General features: G+C 40.9%; 1 protein-coding gene across 1 annotated transcript; it reads left to right on the top strand.

Moving 5' to 3' along the window:
- Nucleotides 1–6,463: 6,463 nt before the first annotated feature.
- FAM162B (family with sequence similarity 162 member B) lies at nucleotides 6,464–15,903 on the top strand. The gene is made up of 4 exons (XM_045866054.3): nucleotides 6,464–6,699; nucleotides 6,842–6,950; nucleotides 10,410–10,518; nucleotides 14,182–15,903. Exons 1-4 carry the CDS (start codon nucleotides 6,519–6,521, stop codon nucleotides 14,278–14,280), a joined length of 498 nt encoding a protein of 165 aa, XP_045722010.1. The 5' UTR covers nucleotides 6,464–6,518; the 3' UTR covers nucleotides 14,281–15,903.

The raw sequence follows: 15,903 nt of genomic DNA, 5'->3' as shown, positions 1-15,903 counted from the left end.
CAGATTAATTTCAACACATTTCCAATAAAAATCTCAACAGGATTGACAAACAGATTTTAAATGTATGTGGAAGAACAAAGAGTTAAGATACTCTTGAAAAACAAGGGAAGGGGATCCAAGATAGCATGGCAATGGTGAAGGGACAAGCAATCCAACCAATAAAACACAGAAATGAAAGCCAGATCTATGTTTTGGCCACATAAAAATCAGTGCCGAAATATGGGTGGCTCATTAAATAATGGCAGGAAAAAAATGGCTCTCCTTACTGGAAAAAAATAAATTAGATCCCTAACTCACAACATACACAAAACAATAGGTGCTAAATATTCCCATGTCTCAAAGCAAGGTGCTGGGCCATCCATGAAGACATGAAAAAGAAACCACCACAAAGAACTCTGTGGTTTATAGCAGACATGTGGACATACACACAGATGCCCACCACGAGTGCTGCCTTTCTAAGATGAAATAAAAAATAACAACAAATATATTTCCCACTCTCCCTTGCTGCTGCTATGCCTCCATATGAAATTTTGGTTTAGCAGTGACAAGTGTAGGGAACTAGGCAGAGGCAACGTGTTCTGGGGTCACCTGTGGCAACAAAAGTTGCCCAATCGGGACAGAGGCAGGGTGGCTCTGGGTCAGAGAAGGCAGAGTTGCGACCAGGCCAGTTCTGTGTGTGCTTCTGAGAGCAGTTACTAGAAGCTTAGCTGCACTCCTCCAGCTTTCCCACGATACCATGAGCTTTACACTATCCATAATAATCCTCCCGGTTTAGACAAATTTGACATATGCAAAAGGGCACAGAATCCTTACCACCTACCTTACAAATATTTAAGACGTTGGACAAGCCAGGAGAGATGGGTGTGTTTAAGAGAGAAATTTTTGGAGAAAGCTGTTTGAGTGCTTAGGAATTTCCCTCATTCCCGTACGGGATTGGCAGGAAGGGGGTGGAAGAGAAATTCTTTTCTCTCACTTCAAACCCAGGGAGAGAAGTTCTGAAAAAACCTCTTGGGGAACTCGACGCATGTACCCCAGAGTTTGACCCATGACTAACACATTCAAAGGCAAAAGGCTGTGAAGGAAGCCATCTGTCCAGCAGCAGAGAAGAGAGATGATTGCATCAGGAGCCAGCCCTACCCCCACTGAGCGGTGGCCAGCTGTGCACAGTACCTTTCAGGAACCTACAAACCGCCCCCCCCCCCGCCCCCACTGATAAAAAGGGTCAGCTTCTGACAGCCAGTGAAGACGGAGAGTACCTACATCAGATCACAAAAAAAAAAAATCCGTCAAGTAAGACCTTTCTTGTCCCTTGCCTCTCCTCCCACCCCTTCTTTCCAGATTTGTGGGAGCCCTGGGGGACCTGGTGAAGGGGATGAGAGGTAGGGCCAATCAGAGGTGGAAGAGAAGCAGAAAGCAGGGAGGTGACAGATAAGAAACTGACCACACACTCCCATCCCTGGGGCAGTCTTTCAGCTTGAAACAGACCTGAGCTCAGAGAGGGAGGCCAGTTTCGTTTTAAATAAAGCCCAGAATATTTATCATTACATTACATTTGACATTTAATTTCTAAAATGACACCATTCCTAGATTCAGAAATTTCATTTCTGGTATATACCCCAAGACAAACTATTACACATGCACCCAAGGAGCTATGTCAAGAATATTCATTGCAGCATAGTTTATAATAATAAAAATTCAAAAAACAGGAGACTGGATGAAGAAAATAATGAACAAATAAAATAGATGACCTTTAGCCTCTATAACATTCTCGTAGGCTATTCAGTTTCAACCTTAAAAAATTTCCCTGGGTTTTGGTTTTTTAACCCACGCCTGACCTCTTGTTGGAGAGCTCTGGTAATTTAAATGATTTGTGCTAATCATCTGTACCAAATTCTGTTGTATATCTTTATTATCATGATCATAAATAACAATTGTTTCCATTTGTAGATGGTGGTGTCATGAGAAGTATGAAAAAAAAAGACTTAGTCTCTGCCCTTTTAATTAGCTCTGCCTAGATATTACTATACTTCACACTGGAAATCAGAAAATCAGTATGAGTAGCCCCAAGTAAAAAGGCTTGAAAGAGGAAAAAAAAGAAAATTCTTTGATAAGTTGGGGGTTTTTTTATCCCTGAATAGGCAAAGCACTCAAACAAGTCAGTTCCCAATTTCTGAGAAAACATGACCACCGAAGTCAAGAGAGATAAGCAGCTGAGAGAAGCTGACTAAGATTTGTACAAATGCATGTAGGACAAAAGATAATTATCTTACAGGAATTTGGGGTGGCATCATTCACATTATGATTATGAACAGCCTTCTTTAATTGTAAGTATATAGGAAAGATATTATATTGCACATTTATAATGGGTCTGATTCATTTTGCAAGACCACTTCTCTATATGTGTCTGAGGAGGGTGGTGTAGACGGGGAGCTGGAGAAGCATTCTTAAATCATCTTAAAATTCTATTAAAGTATGAAGATTTGAATTACATAAAGTCATTATTACGCCTCAAGGGTAAAAAGTCTGTAGCAGATTTAGACCTTGGGACTGTGAAATGCTGTGTCACAAGAGATTGTTACCAGGAATTTCGGAGTTTGAAATTGATCACTGGAGGACGACTAGAGGCTGCTCCATTATAAACTGATTAGGCAATTGCCTACAATCTGACACATGCAAGAGTCTTAATAGATATCGAAGTAGACGACAAAAATAACCTTTCAGCCAAAGAATGTGAGAGACATGGCCATTGCAGATGCCCCTTCACTGTCCTGGGGCAGTCTGCCTAAACAGTACTTAATAAACATATATGCGTTTCAGATTTGCTATTTCCAGAACAAATAAAAGCCATGTATTATTGAATAGTACAGGAGCAGTTAATCCGACCTGCTTTCTTCTGAATGCATTGTGCTCAGACTAATGTTTAGAACAATGGGACAACAAGCGTCTCATCCAGTCAGAACTCAAGCCATGTCCGGATGAGCACTGGTTACACACAGTGCCTACCCCGCCATCCAAGCCAGAACCAAACTGTGATGTTAACCAACAGCTGCTGCACATCTGTAATAGCACATAATAATTCTATGTGACCTATCTACCTGTGGTCAGTGACATTTTAAATGTCTAGGGATATGACAAAGGCAGAGAACTTGAATCAGACTTTGCAAAATATCAGAGCAGGAGACTTTGAAAGAGTCCTCCCTGTCTCATTACAATTTTTTTAGGGTCTTCTTTGTAGTCTGTAGATAGGGATGTGGAGTGTGGGATTAGAGAGGAAATAGGGAAGAGACTGGCCCCATGAAAGTTTTACATGATTGCATCTGTGTTTTAGAAAACTATCTCTGGAGGCTAGGCAGAGAAAGGATGAGAGAAAGAATTGACTAGGGATGGGGAAAACGCTTTGGGGGTCATTACAATGGCACGGTTGAGAGAGAATGAGAGATTGAACTACAGCAATGAAAATGGGAATTAAGAAGAATAACAAGAAGATCTGCATGTAGGAGCTCATTAATGGTTTTTCAGATCTCATTTTGAGTTTCTGCTTGTGCTGTAAAGCTATGCTTAATACCTATTCGGTTGCTGGGCCACTGCCTGGACCAGGTACTTAAATAAGGTGGCCCGAAGCACTGGAGACTCCAGTGAGTTGGGTCTGCAGGTAAACTGTCACCTTAGAACTTTCCCTACAGACAGACTGGTAGGGGACTGGAAAACAAATTAGCTAAGGTCCAAGCCCTCTTTTGGAAGCAAGGCCTTTTCTGATGAGGGAATATCATCCTAGCCAGAGTGGGGCTTCTCAGGGACAGCTCAGTGGTAATCTTGGCATCTCCTGCCTTAGCCCAGTGGGAAGCACATAGTAGCTCTCGATAATAAATAATAATAATAAAATAATTTAAAATTTACCCACACTTTCCACTCAGTCTACATAATAGCCTTATTTAAAATATACTCCTAGTTTTAACAGTTTTAACAGTGTAACTAAATTAACCGTAAGAAATGGAAACATAAACCATCCTAAGAAATGGAAACGTAAACCATACTAATCAAAAACAAGCCCTGAAGGAACGAAACTGAAAACAGTATATACAAATCAGATGAACCACGGGATTGAAAAGTAATATAATATAGTACACAATGGGTAAACTAAAACCACCACGGATTAGTAATAAGCTCTGTAAGAGGCAAAGAGTTTTATTTGCTTACCTGCTGCAACCTCAAATCCTAGCACACGGGAAGCACTCAGTAAATATTTGTTGAATGAATAAATAAGCCATCCTGGTTTTTAAAAAAGAAAGAAAGAAAGAAAAGAAGGAAGGAAGAAATATAATTAGCTACAATTAGCTTTTTCTTCTATTAGACGTTGATGTATTTTTTTTTAATTTGGTCCAATTCTAGAACTAAAGAAAACATCTGCCATGCAGCTGTATTTTTTTTTTATGTAGACCACTGCCAAATAGTGATATTTTAATCCCATAAGGAATAGAGAATAGAATGCAAATTGTTCTTTTTCTCATGATAGAAGCTCTTATTCTTTTGCTCTGTCATTTTGCAATTCTAGAGAAGCTGGAGATAGAAAATCATGTGTAGATGCTTGACATTTAGTTCTTTCCAGGGAAATAAACTTACTTGGCTATTTTAATACTCCTTGGTGAACTATTAGTGATGGGTTGTTTCCCAGAGATGTTTTTCTCAGAGACATGAAGAAAAATAAAATCTTAAAAGGAAAAGGAACACATCTGAGCAATGGGAGAATTTTCAAGTAGCATATTCCTGAAACAATCAAATATGATCTATGGCAACATACTTCGTCAGGCAGGAATTCACTCAGTTCATCTTGTAGCACATCCTCAAATACTTCAGTCTTTTCTTAAACTAGCCCAGACAGAGTCTGTTTTATTATTGAAGACTTGCACTCATTTATTCACTTAACAAATACTTATTAAGGATTTACTAAGTGCCAAATTTTTCAGCTACATCCTAAGCATATAGTGTTAAATAAAACATAACCCTTAACCTTCCGGGAGGGCATAGCCTCCGACAGTTTGCTCCATGAGATTTCACAAGTTAAAATGCCCTTGTGTTTTGGGACTAGTGAAACAAAAGATGTGAAAGGAAGAAATGATAACATCTTTTGAAATGTTATTACGTGCCAGGCACAGTTAGAGGGGTATCCCTAGCCAAGCTTTCTAAATAGCTTCCCAATCCACCCCTGCTTACTTTTTTTTTTTTTCATCCTGCGTTTTGTTTCTTCATCTACTAATTTCCACTTGACATTGTTCAAGGCTCTATCCCCAGCTCTGGGAAGTAGCCGGCAGACAGTACCGTTTTTTGTAGTCATTGCATGAATGAGCTTGAGAGGTAGGAATACTTTTACAAATGAGACCAAGACTGATCACATAAATGATTTGCTTATGATTGTGAGACTCTTAAGGCACAAATCAGGGGCTTCAACCTTTGTATGAAGGCAAAGCCTGTGTTCTTTCTACAACCACTCCTTTAAATGCATATTTCTGTACCGACTCTCCTCTTTCATTAAGCACTGTTAGGTGAAAAACACTTGGAGGTTCAGGGATCTTGCCTTCAAGAGCCTGACAGTCTGCTTAGGAAGAGATCCAACTAAAAGTGTAAGGCAGTGTCTGGCTTTGGAAGGAACCTCAGAGACAATAACAGGAGGAGGCTGAGCTGGGCCTGGTGCTGGGTCCTGAAGAGCACCCTTACCTGGCTGGGGTCTGTTGCCGGAGAATAGGAGTAAGCAGAGTAAGTAAAATCCTTCAGAGTAGACAGCTTTCCTACAAGCCCTTTCCCTGAGTCCCTGTTTCCATTTAGATGCCAGAGAAGAGCGGATTCCCCCCACCCATTTTTTGCAGAGGGAAAATGGAGGAAGGTAGAAGAAAGGCTCATTTTGAAGAACGTTTGGAGAGTTTGTGGTCTTAAGAAGAAATGAAGAGATGGAGAAAAACAAATTGCAGCAACTGAGGTTGTTTGCCTAGGAAAGAGAAAAAGTATGGGAGTGCAGGGTGGGATGAGGAGCCAACTTCAAAATCTCTCGTCATGGGGAATTCAGAAGTTTGTTGCATGTCCTCACACTTACTTGGAAAACATCTGGCGTGTCTTGCCCTTGAAGGACTGTTGGTTCTTTTTGGAGGAGAGGGTTTAGATTTACTCTCTTGATACCAAACAGTGGAACCAAAGGGTGAAGGCCTGATGGTAACGCGTTTCTACTCGACACAAAGAAATGCCTTTAAAGGGAGCTGCAGTCTCAGGAGGTGGTGAATCTGCTCCGAGAGTTTTCCAGCAGAGACAGGTCTCCCCCTGGGCCCCGCCCGCCAGGGAATCGGCCCCCAGGGTCGTGGCACCCGGGTCCAGGGTCTCAGGCCGGGGGCGGGGACCGGGAGCGAGCGTGCACGTGCCCGAGGCTCCAGCTGCGCGTCCCGGGCTCCCCTGGGAGCGCCGCGGGGCGGAGCGGGCCGGGGAGCGGCGACAGAGCTCTGCCGGCGGCTGCGAGCGCGGGAACAGGGCGCAGCATGTTCGCGGCTGTCGGGGGCCTCGGGGGCCTCCGGCGCCTCCGCCTGGGGCGCATCTTACGCTGGGCCCCGGGAGCGCACGGAGAAGCCGCGCCCCGGCCCATCGCGCCTCTGCGGCCTCGGGGTCTGCCCCGCTACTGCAGCGGCCGGGCGGCCAGTGGCTCTGAGCCCCAAGGTCCAGGTGAGGCCGAGCTGGGAACGACCTGAGAGGGAGGGGGTGCGGAGCGGCGGGCGAGGAGCCGGGGCTGGGGCGAGGGAGGGAGTGGAGGCGTGAGTGCGCTCGGAGCCACTGTGCCGTCGGTCAGTCGGTTCCTCCGCAGCAGGAAAGGTCCACCGGGTCCCCGCCGAGTACAAGCCTTCGCAATTCGATAAGAAAATCCTGCTGTGGACCGGGCGTTTCAAAGCGATGGAGGACATCCCGCCTCGGATCCCGTAAGTGTGGCCTGCGCGGCGGCCAGGTTTCGTGCGCGTGGGGGTGCGCGGTCGATGCACGTCCCGACCGCGGCGCGCCCTGGAAAGAAGGCGGCCGCAGCGCTGCACAGCACCTACCACCTTAAGGAAAGTACCTCCCCAGCCTCCCCCTAGTGCGGTTCAACGTCAAATGCCTTGACTGAACAGTGGGCACCTAAGCTTACAAGGAGACTGGTGAAGTTGAGCGAAACCCCAGAAGCTCAGTGGGCACTTCCACCATCGCCCAGATACCAGCCCCAGGGAGCTCAGAGCCGCAAGGCAGCGGAGTGCCAGGCCACACGGAAGGCATGGTCCGCGCGTGCACCTCGGGTGCCTGCGGGGTCCCCAGAGAGGGAGAGGGGCTCTGCCCGGGGAGCAGCTCCCTGCTCCACCCAACGAAGGCTCGTGGCTCCTGGGAGGACTATAGAGCCTCTGGGAAGAAGCCGCACCCACGCGACCTCCTATTCTGGGGCGGGAGAAGCCTGGTGTACCTGGTTCTGCAGCCCACCGAGTGCCGGGTTTACTCGGGCTAGGACCCTCGGAGCGTCAGCATCGCTGGCCTCTTCACCATCCCAAAACCGAGATAGAGGCTCGCTTAAATGATAAAACTCCAGCTGACAACTTCACCCCAAGGGTAAATTTAACCTGTAAAAACCATCTTTCTACAGTTTCAGTTTATGCAAGCCCAAAATACTTCCCAGCATTTTTTACAAGGGAGTGGATTTAAAAAAAGGGAATGAAGGAAACTAACAATAAAACCAATCTACTACTTTTTAAGCTGATCTTTTTAAAAAAAAAAATGAGACTAGAACTATAATATCAAATAAGGATTTCAGATGTCCTGTATATAATTTTTATACAATGTAATCAATGCCTAGTAGAATGAATAAAGGAAACTAGGCCTACATCTTGTTCTCCACATATTACCTACACTTTTTAAAATTTAAATTTAAAGTTACATTTGTTTAAATTGAAGTATAGTTGACACACAATGTTACATTAGTTTCAGCTGTACTTCTCTAGACTTTTATTACTTTGTAATTTACTAGTTACCAAAAGCATATCAAATAAGTGGGAAAAAAACGTGATGGGAAATGTTCGGTCAATAATGAATTCTCAAACATTTTATCCCTTTCTTGGATCAAATTATTTAATGAGGAAAGGACATGGAATTTGAAATAACACAGAATTTGAAATCTGTATTCAGCATTTATTCAACCACAGAGACACTTTTTAATATTATAAAACAAATATTGTTTTCTTTGAGATCTGTAGACTCTGAACTACAGACTTAGCCCAAAGCAGAAATTATCCTCAGAACAGCTAAAATACCATCCTTAATTTTTTGGAATTTTGAGTTTTAGTGCTATAACAGAGTAATCAATACTTCAATAATAAATAAAAATAAACTGATAACTTAAAAAAAGAATGTAAAGAACCTGCAGTATTGTAAATTAATGCTTGTCAAGAGGCAGTAGGCCCAATATTGCATTAATATAGCTCTATGTGTGAAGAGAACCATTTTATAGAAATAATTTCATTTCCCCAGGATCACAGTCAAAAGAAATGTTATAAAAAGGAGAATTTAACTTCAAATAAGATGTCTAAGAAAGGCATTGGAAACATTAAAGTATTTGAATATTTTTCATTGTGCTGTTTTCTATAATTTTTTTATTTTTTTATTATTTATTTGAGAGAGAGAGTGAGCATGAGAGGGGGGAGGGTCAGAGGGAGAAGCAGACTCCCCACTGAGCAGGGAGTCCGATGTGGGACTTGATCCTGGGACTCCAGGATCATGACCTGAACCCAAGGCAGTCGCTTAACCAACTGAGCCACCCAGGCACCCTGTTTTCTGTAATTTTTTAAAGCATTGCCGTTGAAGAGGGATATGCCTCCCAAACTAAATTTTAGACTTACAATGTGAACAGCTTTCACTTAGTATGCTCTTAATGGACATGTAATTAACAAGTGACCTATAATTTTTGTATCATACACTAATGATATTTAATAATAATGCTTTTTCTTGTTTTTTCAGCACAAACCTAATTTGGTATAGCAGATCAAAGCCAGATGGATGGGTAAAAAAGATCGTATCTTCTAGGCTCCATCTGGAACAAAAGTCAGCAACAAGTATAATCTAATAAAGTCTTCATATTCACCTGTTTGCAACTAACATCTTAAAACGTACATTAATCTGTCTCAAATTTAAGGAAAACAGGCTAGATATTGGCTTGCTGTGCTCTTTAAACTGGTGGAAAAGTTAAAAAAAATTTTTCATTTTTAAAAGAAATTGCAACTTGTCTTTCTGAAATTTTTTTTCAATGTAACCACATTCTGTTTAAACTTGACATTAGATAAGAAAGAATACTGCTGCACACATTCTCAAGAATCATTCTTTAATCATGCGTATCTATAAACTACCACTTCGTATTATTGCAAATTGTTAAAGTTTATTTCAGTATAAAAGGCCTACAGACACGATTAGGTTTGTAACCCTGCTTTGTTAAGTAGCATTGCTAAAATCTTAAACAACTTGCCTGTAACTTTATATTAATAAATAAGTCTCCCCAGTATTCAAAGAAGTATATAAAATTTCAGAATAATAAGAAAATGAAGGTGACTTTGTCTTTTTCTTCGACAAATCATTGTAATTTTGATCATTTATTTTGAAAACTTCATGCAAAAGCCACAAAGGAAACACGTTTTCTCTAATAGTGGTCCCCACAGAATGGGGATAGGATGGGAGGGGGCAAGAAGGGATCGGGAGCCCAGTGAGAAAACAAAATGAGGAAAACGAATTTTAAAAAAACCTGTTTAAAACTAAAAAGGAGGGGTGCCTGGGTAGCTCAGTCAGTTAAGGGCCCAACTCTTGGTTTCAGCTCAGGTCATGATCTCAGGGTCATGAGATCGAGCCCTCCTCAGGCTCCAGGCTCAGCACACAGTCCACTTGAGATTCTCTCTCACTCTCCCTCTGCCCCTCCCTCCCACCACCACACTCTCTCTCTCTCTCAAAATAAATAAATAAATAAAATCTTAAAATAAATAAATAAATAAATAAACTAAAAATGAAGCCCACTTAATAACAGAGGGGCCAAATGAACACGAGTCATAGACATATATAGACTTAAATTCTTACCTTTACCCTGATCTGTGACAAAAAAATGAGAGTCAGGCCATAATTTTTAGTAGTTCTATTTTGAGCAGTTAGAAACTAAATATACTACATTGTAGTTTCATGGTGACTAACATTAATTAAGACCTAAATATACCTGTCATTTGAAATTGGGAACATAATGGGCTAGCCTTTGGATGTCTTCCACATCGGCAGTTGGCATTCAGGGAAATTTGGGGAATATTTACATAATAAATGATTCTCTATCATGCCAGTGAGAAAAAAGCAGATTGCTTCAATTAATTAACAGAATACACATCTTGGTTTAGGCCAGAAATGATAGATGCTGCAAGAAACAAGGCTCGGGTGAAAGCTTGTTACATAATGATTGGACTCACCATTATCGCCTGTTTTGCAGTGATAGCCTCTGCCAAAAGGGTGAGTATCTCTTTAAAATAAAGCTGGAATGGTGAATTTTAAGAAATATTATGAGCTTTGTTCTCAATTTGGGGATTATTGCTGTGTTTTCAGTGTAAGCACAATTTCAACTTAAATACCTTGAGGCACCCATAAATATCTATCCTCCTGGAAACAATTTCTTTCATGAAAATTTGAGTCCACAAATGCAAACTACATGGGCAGACAGGAGGAACAAATGTTTATTTCCATTTATAAGATGAAAACAAAAACAGGACAGTTCATAGCCTGGTTAAAATCTGCACAAGAGGTTTGTTGTGTGAAAGTTACCCAGACTAGATTGTTCCCTAAGTCATGAACTCAATCAGAGCTGTCGTATAGAATCATGAAATCATCAGAAATGGCAAACGTTGGAAGTGATCAAGGCCGCCTTGTTTGTCTGTATCCTGTATGTGAGCCCTTTCCTTGTCATCTCCAGTACGTGTTTTCTAGAGACAAATTAAGAGCTGATTACTCTAATTGTGTTTTTTGCTTCCCCAAATCCTTTCATCTGCTGATCAGTTTTTACCATGAAGAGCAGCCCCACAAATATTGGGAGACATCTAACACATCCCCATGAGTCTTCTCTGCTCCAGTCTTAATTTCCCTATCCCTTACAACTTCCCTCTATTTTGAGCTCTCCTCTAAACACACTGCAGTTTATCAGTGTCCCTCTTCACTGTGGCATTTGCAACGGAACCCATCAGAGCACCACTGTAACTTCCTTGTTTGTGAACTGCGCCCTGGAAGCGCAGCCAGAGTTGGAACTAAGTTTTGGCAGCCATCACACAGAAGAGTTTGCTTGGATCCGTACATCTTCACTCTCTGGGCGTGTGCAGCCGATTACCATTCTCCCTCCAACTTTTCAGGTTTTTGAGAGTATTTGAGCCCACTCATTCACATAGGGACTGAGGCTGTAAGCTTACTGATGTCATGTACATATCCATTCATTTCTATTAGCATGGCAGAGAACGTGTGCTTTGAAATGATTCTCATCAAAGGGGAAATTTCTTAAATATTTCTTAAATATTCAAACATAGAAATAAAGAAATTTGGTCATCTCTTGTTTATAACCTACTGTAGATAAAATGACTGTCCACCAAGGTGATGATTCTCTAGCTCCTAAATGACAGACTAGAGCCTGATATTGTCTGGACCCTCCTTGTTTTATAATATCTTCTCTTTGTTCATTATGCTCCATCCACACTAGTTTTTTTTTTTTTTTTGCTTTAAAATATTTTATTGGAATCCTTCCGATAAAAACAAGTATTTATGTTAAAGAAATTTAACATAAATTTTGTAATGTTCAATTAACATAAATTTAAGTAATACTTAAGCATCTCAAAATTTCTGGGCAGTTTCTTTCCTCCAGTAAGTTGACAGCTGCTCACACAGGGTAATGCAGGAAAGCTAGATGGAAGCTCCTAGGATCTGCCCAACACCAGATAAGAGATATCCTCTGCGTTAACAAAACCCGTAGTAGCCAGGAAGAAAGGACGCAGCTCTTCACTTCTCATCACAGCCTGTAGTTTCAAGTGGCAGGAGCCATTACCTAGGCATCACAGACATCTCTCCACAGCATCTCTCCCAGAGGGCGAATTCCAAACTTCAGCCCTTCGGCTACCTAGGCTTCCTTCTTTCCCCTCACCTTGCCATAGCTGGCTTATTCTCCCTCTGGTCAGAGACCTTCCCTGACCACCCCCTCTAAAATGGCCTTGCCCAAGTGCTCACTATTTTATCATCTTCCCAGCTGCTCACGAGTAAGCCATTATACATCAGCAATCCTCTTGACTCCACTTTAAAATATACCTACCATTGGACCACTCCTCACCATCTCTCATGATACCACCCTGGTCTGAGATAACTAACATCTGTTGCCTAATGGATTGCAAAATCTTCTAATGGGTCTCATGGTCTCCCTCTTGCTTCTCTCCAATTCTTTTGTTTTAAATAATCAATGCATATGCTTTAACTGAGACTGTGATAGATGGAGGTGGAGAAAAGTTTAGCAATTTGAGATATATTTGGGGAGGTAGAAAGGGTAGAACTTCGAAGTAAATTTGATGTGGGAAGAAGAAAGAAAATGGAAGACAGAAACCAAAAAGTCTGGGTTTTTTACTTCAGCACCTAGGTGGATGGTACCACCATTTGTGGAGATGTGTAAAGCTGGGGAAAGAACTGGTAGGCACGACAGGCAAAATACACTAAGTTCCGTACTGTGGATATATTAAGTGTGAGGGGCGGATTAGGCATTCAACAGTATCTATTAATTTTTTTTATTCTGCTAAGGACTTTGTACACTCTTCAGTCTAAGGACCTATATACAGTTTCCCTCACTTCTGAAAAGTCTAAGCTGTCATAACTTCATATAGGGCCCCTTCACCCATTCTGTCTATTCTTTCCACCTACTATGCATGTGTGTTGGAACTTCTAATTCGATTCTCCATGTCTCAACTTTTTTTCTATTTTTGGTATCTGTATCTCTGTATTGCACTCAGACCTATTTTCTAGCTAGAGGTTTTTTGTTTTGTTTTGTTTTTTAAGATTTTATTTATTTATTTGAGAGACAGACAGTGAGAGAGAGAGCACAAGAAGAGTGAGGGGCAGAGGGAGAAGCAGACTCCCCACTGAGTGGGGAAACCGATGTGAGGCTCAATCCTGTGACTCCAGGATCATGACCTGGGCCGAAGGCGGACGCTTAACTGACTGAGCCACCCAGGCATCCCTCTAGCTAGAGTTTTTACATCCCAGTTATGATGCTGATCATCTTATCTTTTCAGAGGTGATTCCCCCCCCCCCCGCCCCCAGATAAATGCCTACTTTCCTTGCCAGTTCCTTGGGCTAGTAAGAGGAATTCTAGTCATTTCAGTGAAGTATCTGATACTTCCAACCCCAGATCCAAACTCTGGACTCACCTTTTGGGGGTAGAGATTAAACTCCCAGCTCACAGCTATTAAAACCAGTATTTTTGGGGCGCCTGGGTGGCTCAGTCAGTTAAGCGTCTGCCTTCGGCTCAGGTCATGATCCCAGGGTTCTGGGATCGAGCCCCGCATCGGGCTCCCTGCCTGGTGGGAAGCCTGCTTCTCCCTCTCCCATTCTCCCTGCTTGTGTTCCCTCTCTCACTGTGTCTCTCTCTGTCAAATAAATAAACAAAATCTTAAAAAAAAAAAAAAATTAAAAAACCACCACCAACAACAAAAAAAACCCCAATATTTTCCCCTAATGCCCCCTGCCTGAAACCATTCCTTCCCATCCTGGCCTCAGTCCTTCTTATTACCCACCAATTCTTGCCTTTTGAGTTCTTTCCATTTCAGATACCTGAGGATTTCCCTTTCTTGATTTTGAACATAACTATTTGAAAATATTTTTATTTTTTTATCCAAAAAATATGTTTTTGTGTGCCAAGAGAGCCAGGGCAGATTTCTGATGTCAGTTGTCCTATTGACTAGAAGTCTCGCAACTTACATAATTTTTTTTCTATACCAAAGGATTACTTTTCTTGGATACTATTTGTGACAGATGTTTTAAGTTACTTTTCTCCTTTTCACAGAGTATCTGCTATGTATGTCTATCTGAAACACAAATCCTTTCCAGTGGAAATGATGCTTTGCTTTGTTTTTTGTTTTTTATTTTTTTATTTTTCAGGCTGCAGAACGACATGAATCCTTAACAAGTTGGAACCTGGCAAAGAAAGCTAAGTGGCGTGAAGAAGCTGCATTGGCCGCACAGGCGAAGGCCAAATGAAATTCTAAGTGACACAGTGTTAATCAGAGGATCATTACTATTATCAAAAACAATAAAAGATAGGTAAAATAGAATATTTAACAAAATAATTGCCATGGTTTTATTTGGTAAAGAGAAGCACAAAGTCTTTTTATTTTTACTTTTTAGTAAAATCTTACTGAAGTGGAACTGTATTCAGAAAAGTGCACAGAAGTGTATATAGCTTGATACATATTTACATAGTGAACACACCTGCATAACCACCTCCCAGGTCAAGATGCGGAACACCAGTAACATCTCAGAAACCTCCTTTCTGCCTTCTGTCATTCATTACCCTCCAAAGGTAATCATTGCTATGTTTTGTCACCATAGGTTAGTTCTGCTTGTTTTTGAACTTTATGTAAATAGAATTACACAATATGCACTTGTGAGGATGGATTCTTATACTCAACATTATGTTGTGAGATCCATCCACAAATTTTGTGTAGCATGAGTTTATTCATTTTTATTTTGTTATAGTATTCCATTGTATGAATATGAGTCAGTTTATCTGGGTATTTGTTCCAGTTTTTGGCCAAGACAGATAATGCTATAATGAGCACTCTGTGTATGTCATTCACTAAGCGTTCTTTAAAATCTAAACTAATTTTCAACCAAAGTACCACTATATTTGGGTAGGACTCTTACATTGATTGAGAGGAATGTAAAACTATCAACTTTAGATTTTGTTAAGTTAAATATATATGTTAAGGTTTCTAGGGTAACAGGAAAATATGAACTCTCAAACAAGTAGAGATTTAAAAAAAAAAATAGATGACTGACTATAGTCAAAAGGCAAAAAAGGGGGAAGGGAAAGAAAAAGAGAATAGAAAAAAGAGAAACAAGACAAAATAACATGGTCAAAATGAATCCAGATATACTGGTAGTCAGAATAAAAGGATACTACTAGAACAATAGAATACTGTATAGACCGTTATGAGAGCTAAGATTTATAGAATAAAAAATGGGAATTTTGTCAATGGAGAAATGAAACCAAATGGACACCTAGCTTCAATACATTAACTTTGCTAAAGCTGGCTGATTCATCAGTGGAGAATTAAACCAAACTATCAGCCGGTTATTTTATCTTTTAAGGCAGAATTGCCTTATGGCCAATTAGTTAGGCTGTAAAAGATTTGAAGGGAAAATGTTTATGGCAAAGATGTTTACAGAAAAATTACCTATAACAGAGATCGGGAGCAGGACTTCTGTTGTTAGTCCTCTTTTGTTTTAATCACATCATTTTATTAACCAATCTGTTCCCTGTCACCTATTTTAACAGTAAATCCCTAAACCAAAGGTTTTGTGCTCTTTCATTCTATAAATTGACTGCTTTTTTGGATGATGGCCATTCTCTAGTGCATTGTACAGAAGATTTCACCATGAAAAGCTGTGATTGAACCTTCAATCTTACCACATTTTCATCTTGGCATAATAAGGCTGCCATGTCTTCAGCTTTCAGCATTAAAGTCCATTGTTCCCACCATAACAACTGAAAAAGAAAACATTTTTTCTTTTTTTTTTTTTTAAGATTTTATTTATTTATTTGAGACAGAGAGAATGAGAGAGAGAGAGAGCACATGAGAGGGGGGAGGGTCAGAGGGA

The sequence above is a fragment of the Mirounga angustirostris genome, unplaced genomic scaffold (assembly GCF_029215605.1).
Source record: "Mirounga angustirostris isolate CCGP_5_RB_7025 unplaced genomic scaffold, mMirAng1.0.hap1 SCAF_8, whole genome shotgun sequence".
Taxonomy (NCBI): domain Eukaryota; kingdom Metazoa; phylum Chordata; class Mammalia; order Carnivora; family Phocidae; genus Mirounga; species Mirounga angustirostris.
Note: the sequence above shows the minus strand (reverse complement) of the source record. Positions and strands in the feature narration are given on the sequence as shown.

Excerpts from the sequence above, each read along its gene's own strand:
- FAM162B (XM_045866054.3), top strand. The coding sequence starts at position 6,519 with ATGTTCGCGGCTGTCGGGGGCCTCGGGGGCCTCCGGCGCCTCCGCCTG. Across the intron at positions 6,951-10,409 it reads GACATCCCGCCTCGGATCCC|GCCAGAAATGATAGATGCTG; the intron begins GTAAGTGTGGCC and ends ATCTTGGTTTAG. Across the intron at positions 10,519-14,181 it reads TGATAGCCTCTGCCAAAAGG|GCTGCAGAACGACATGAATC; the intron begins GTGAGTATCTCT and ends TTTATTTTTCAG.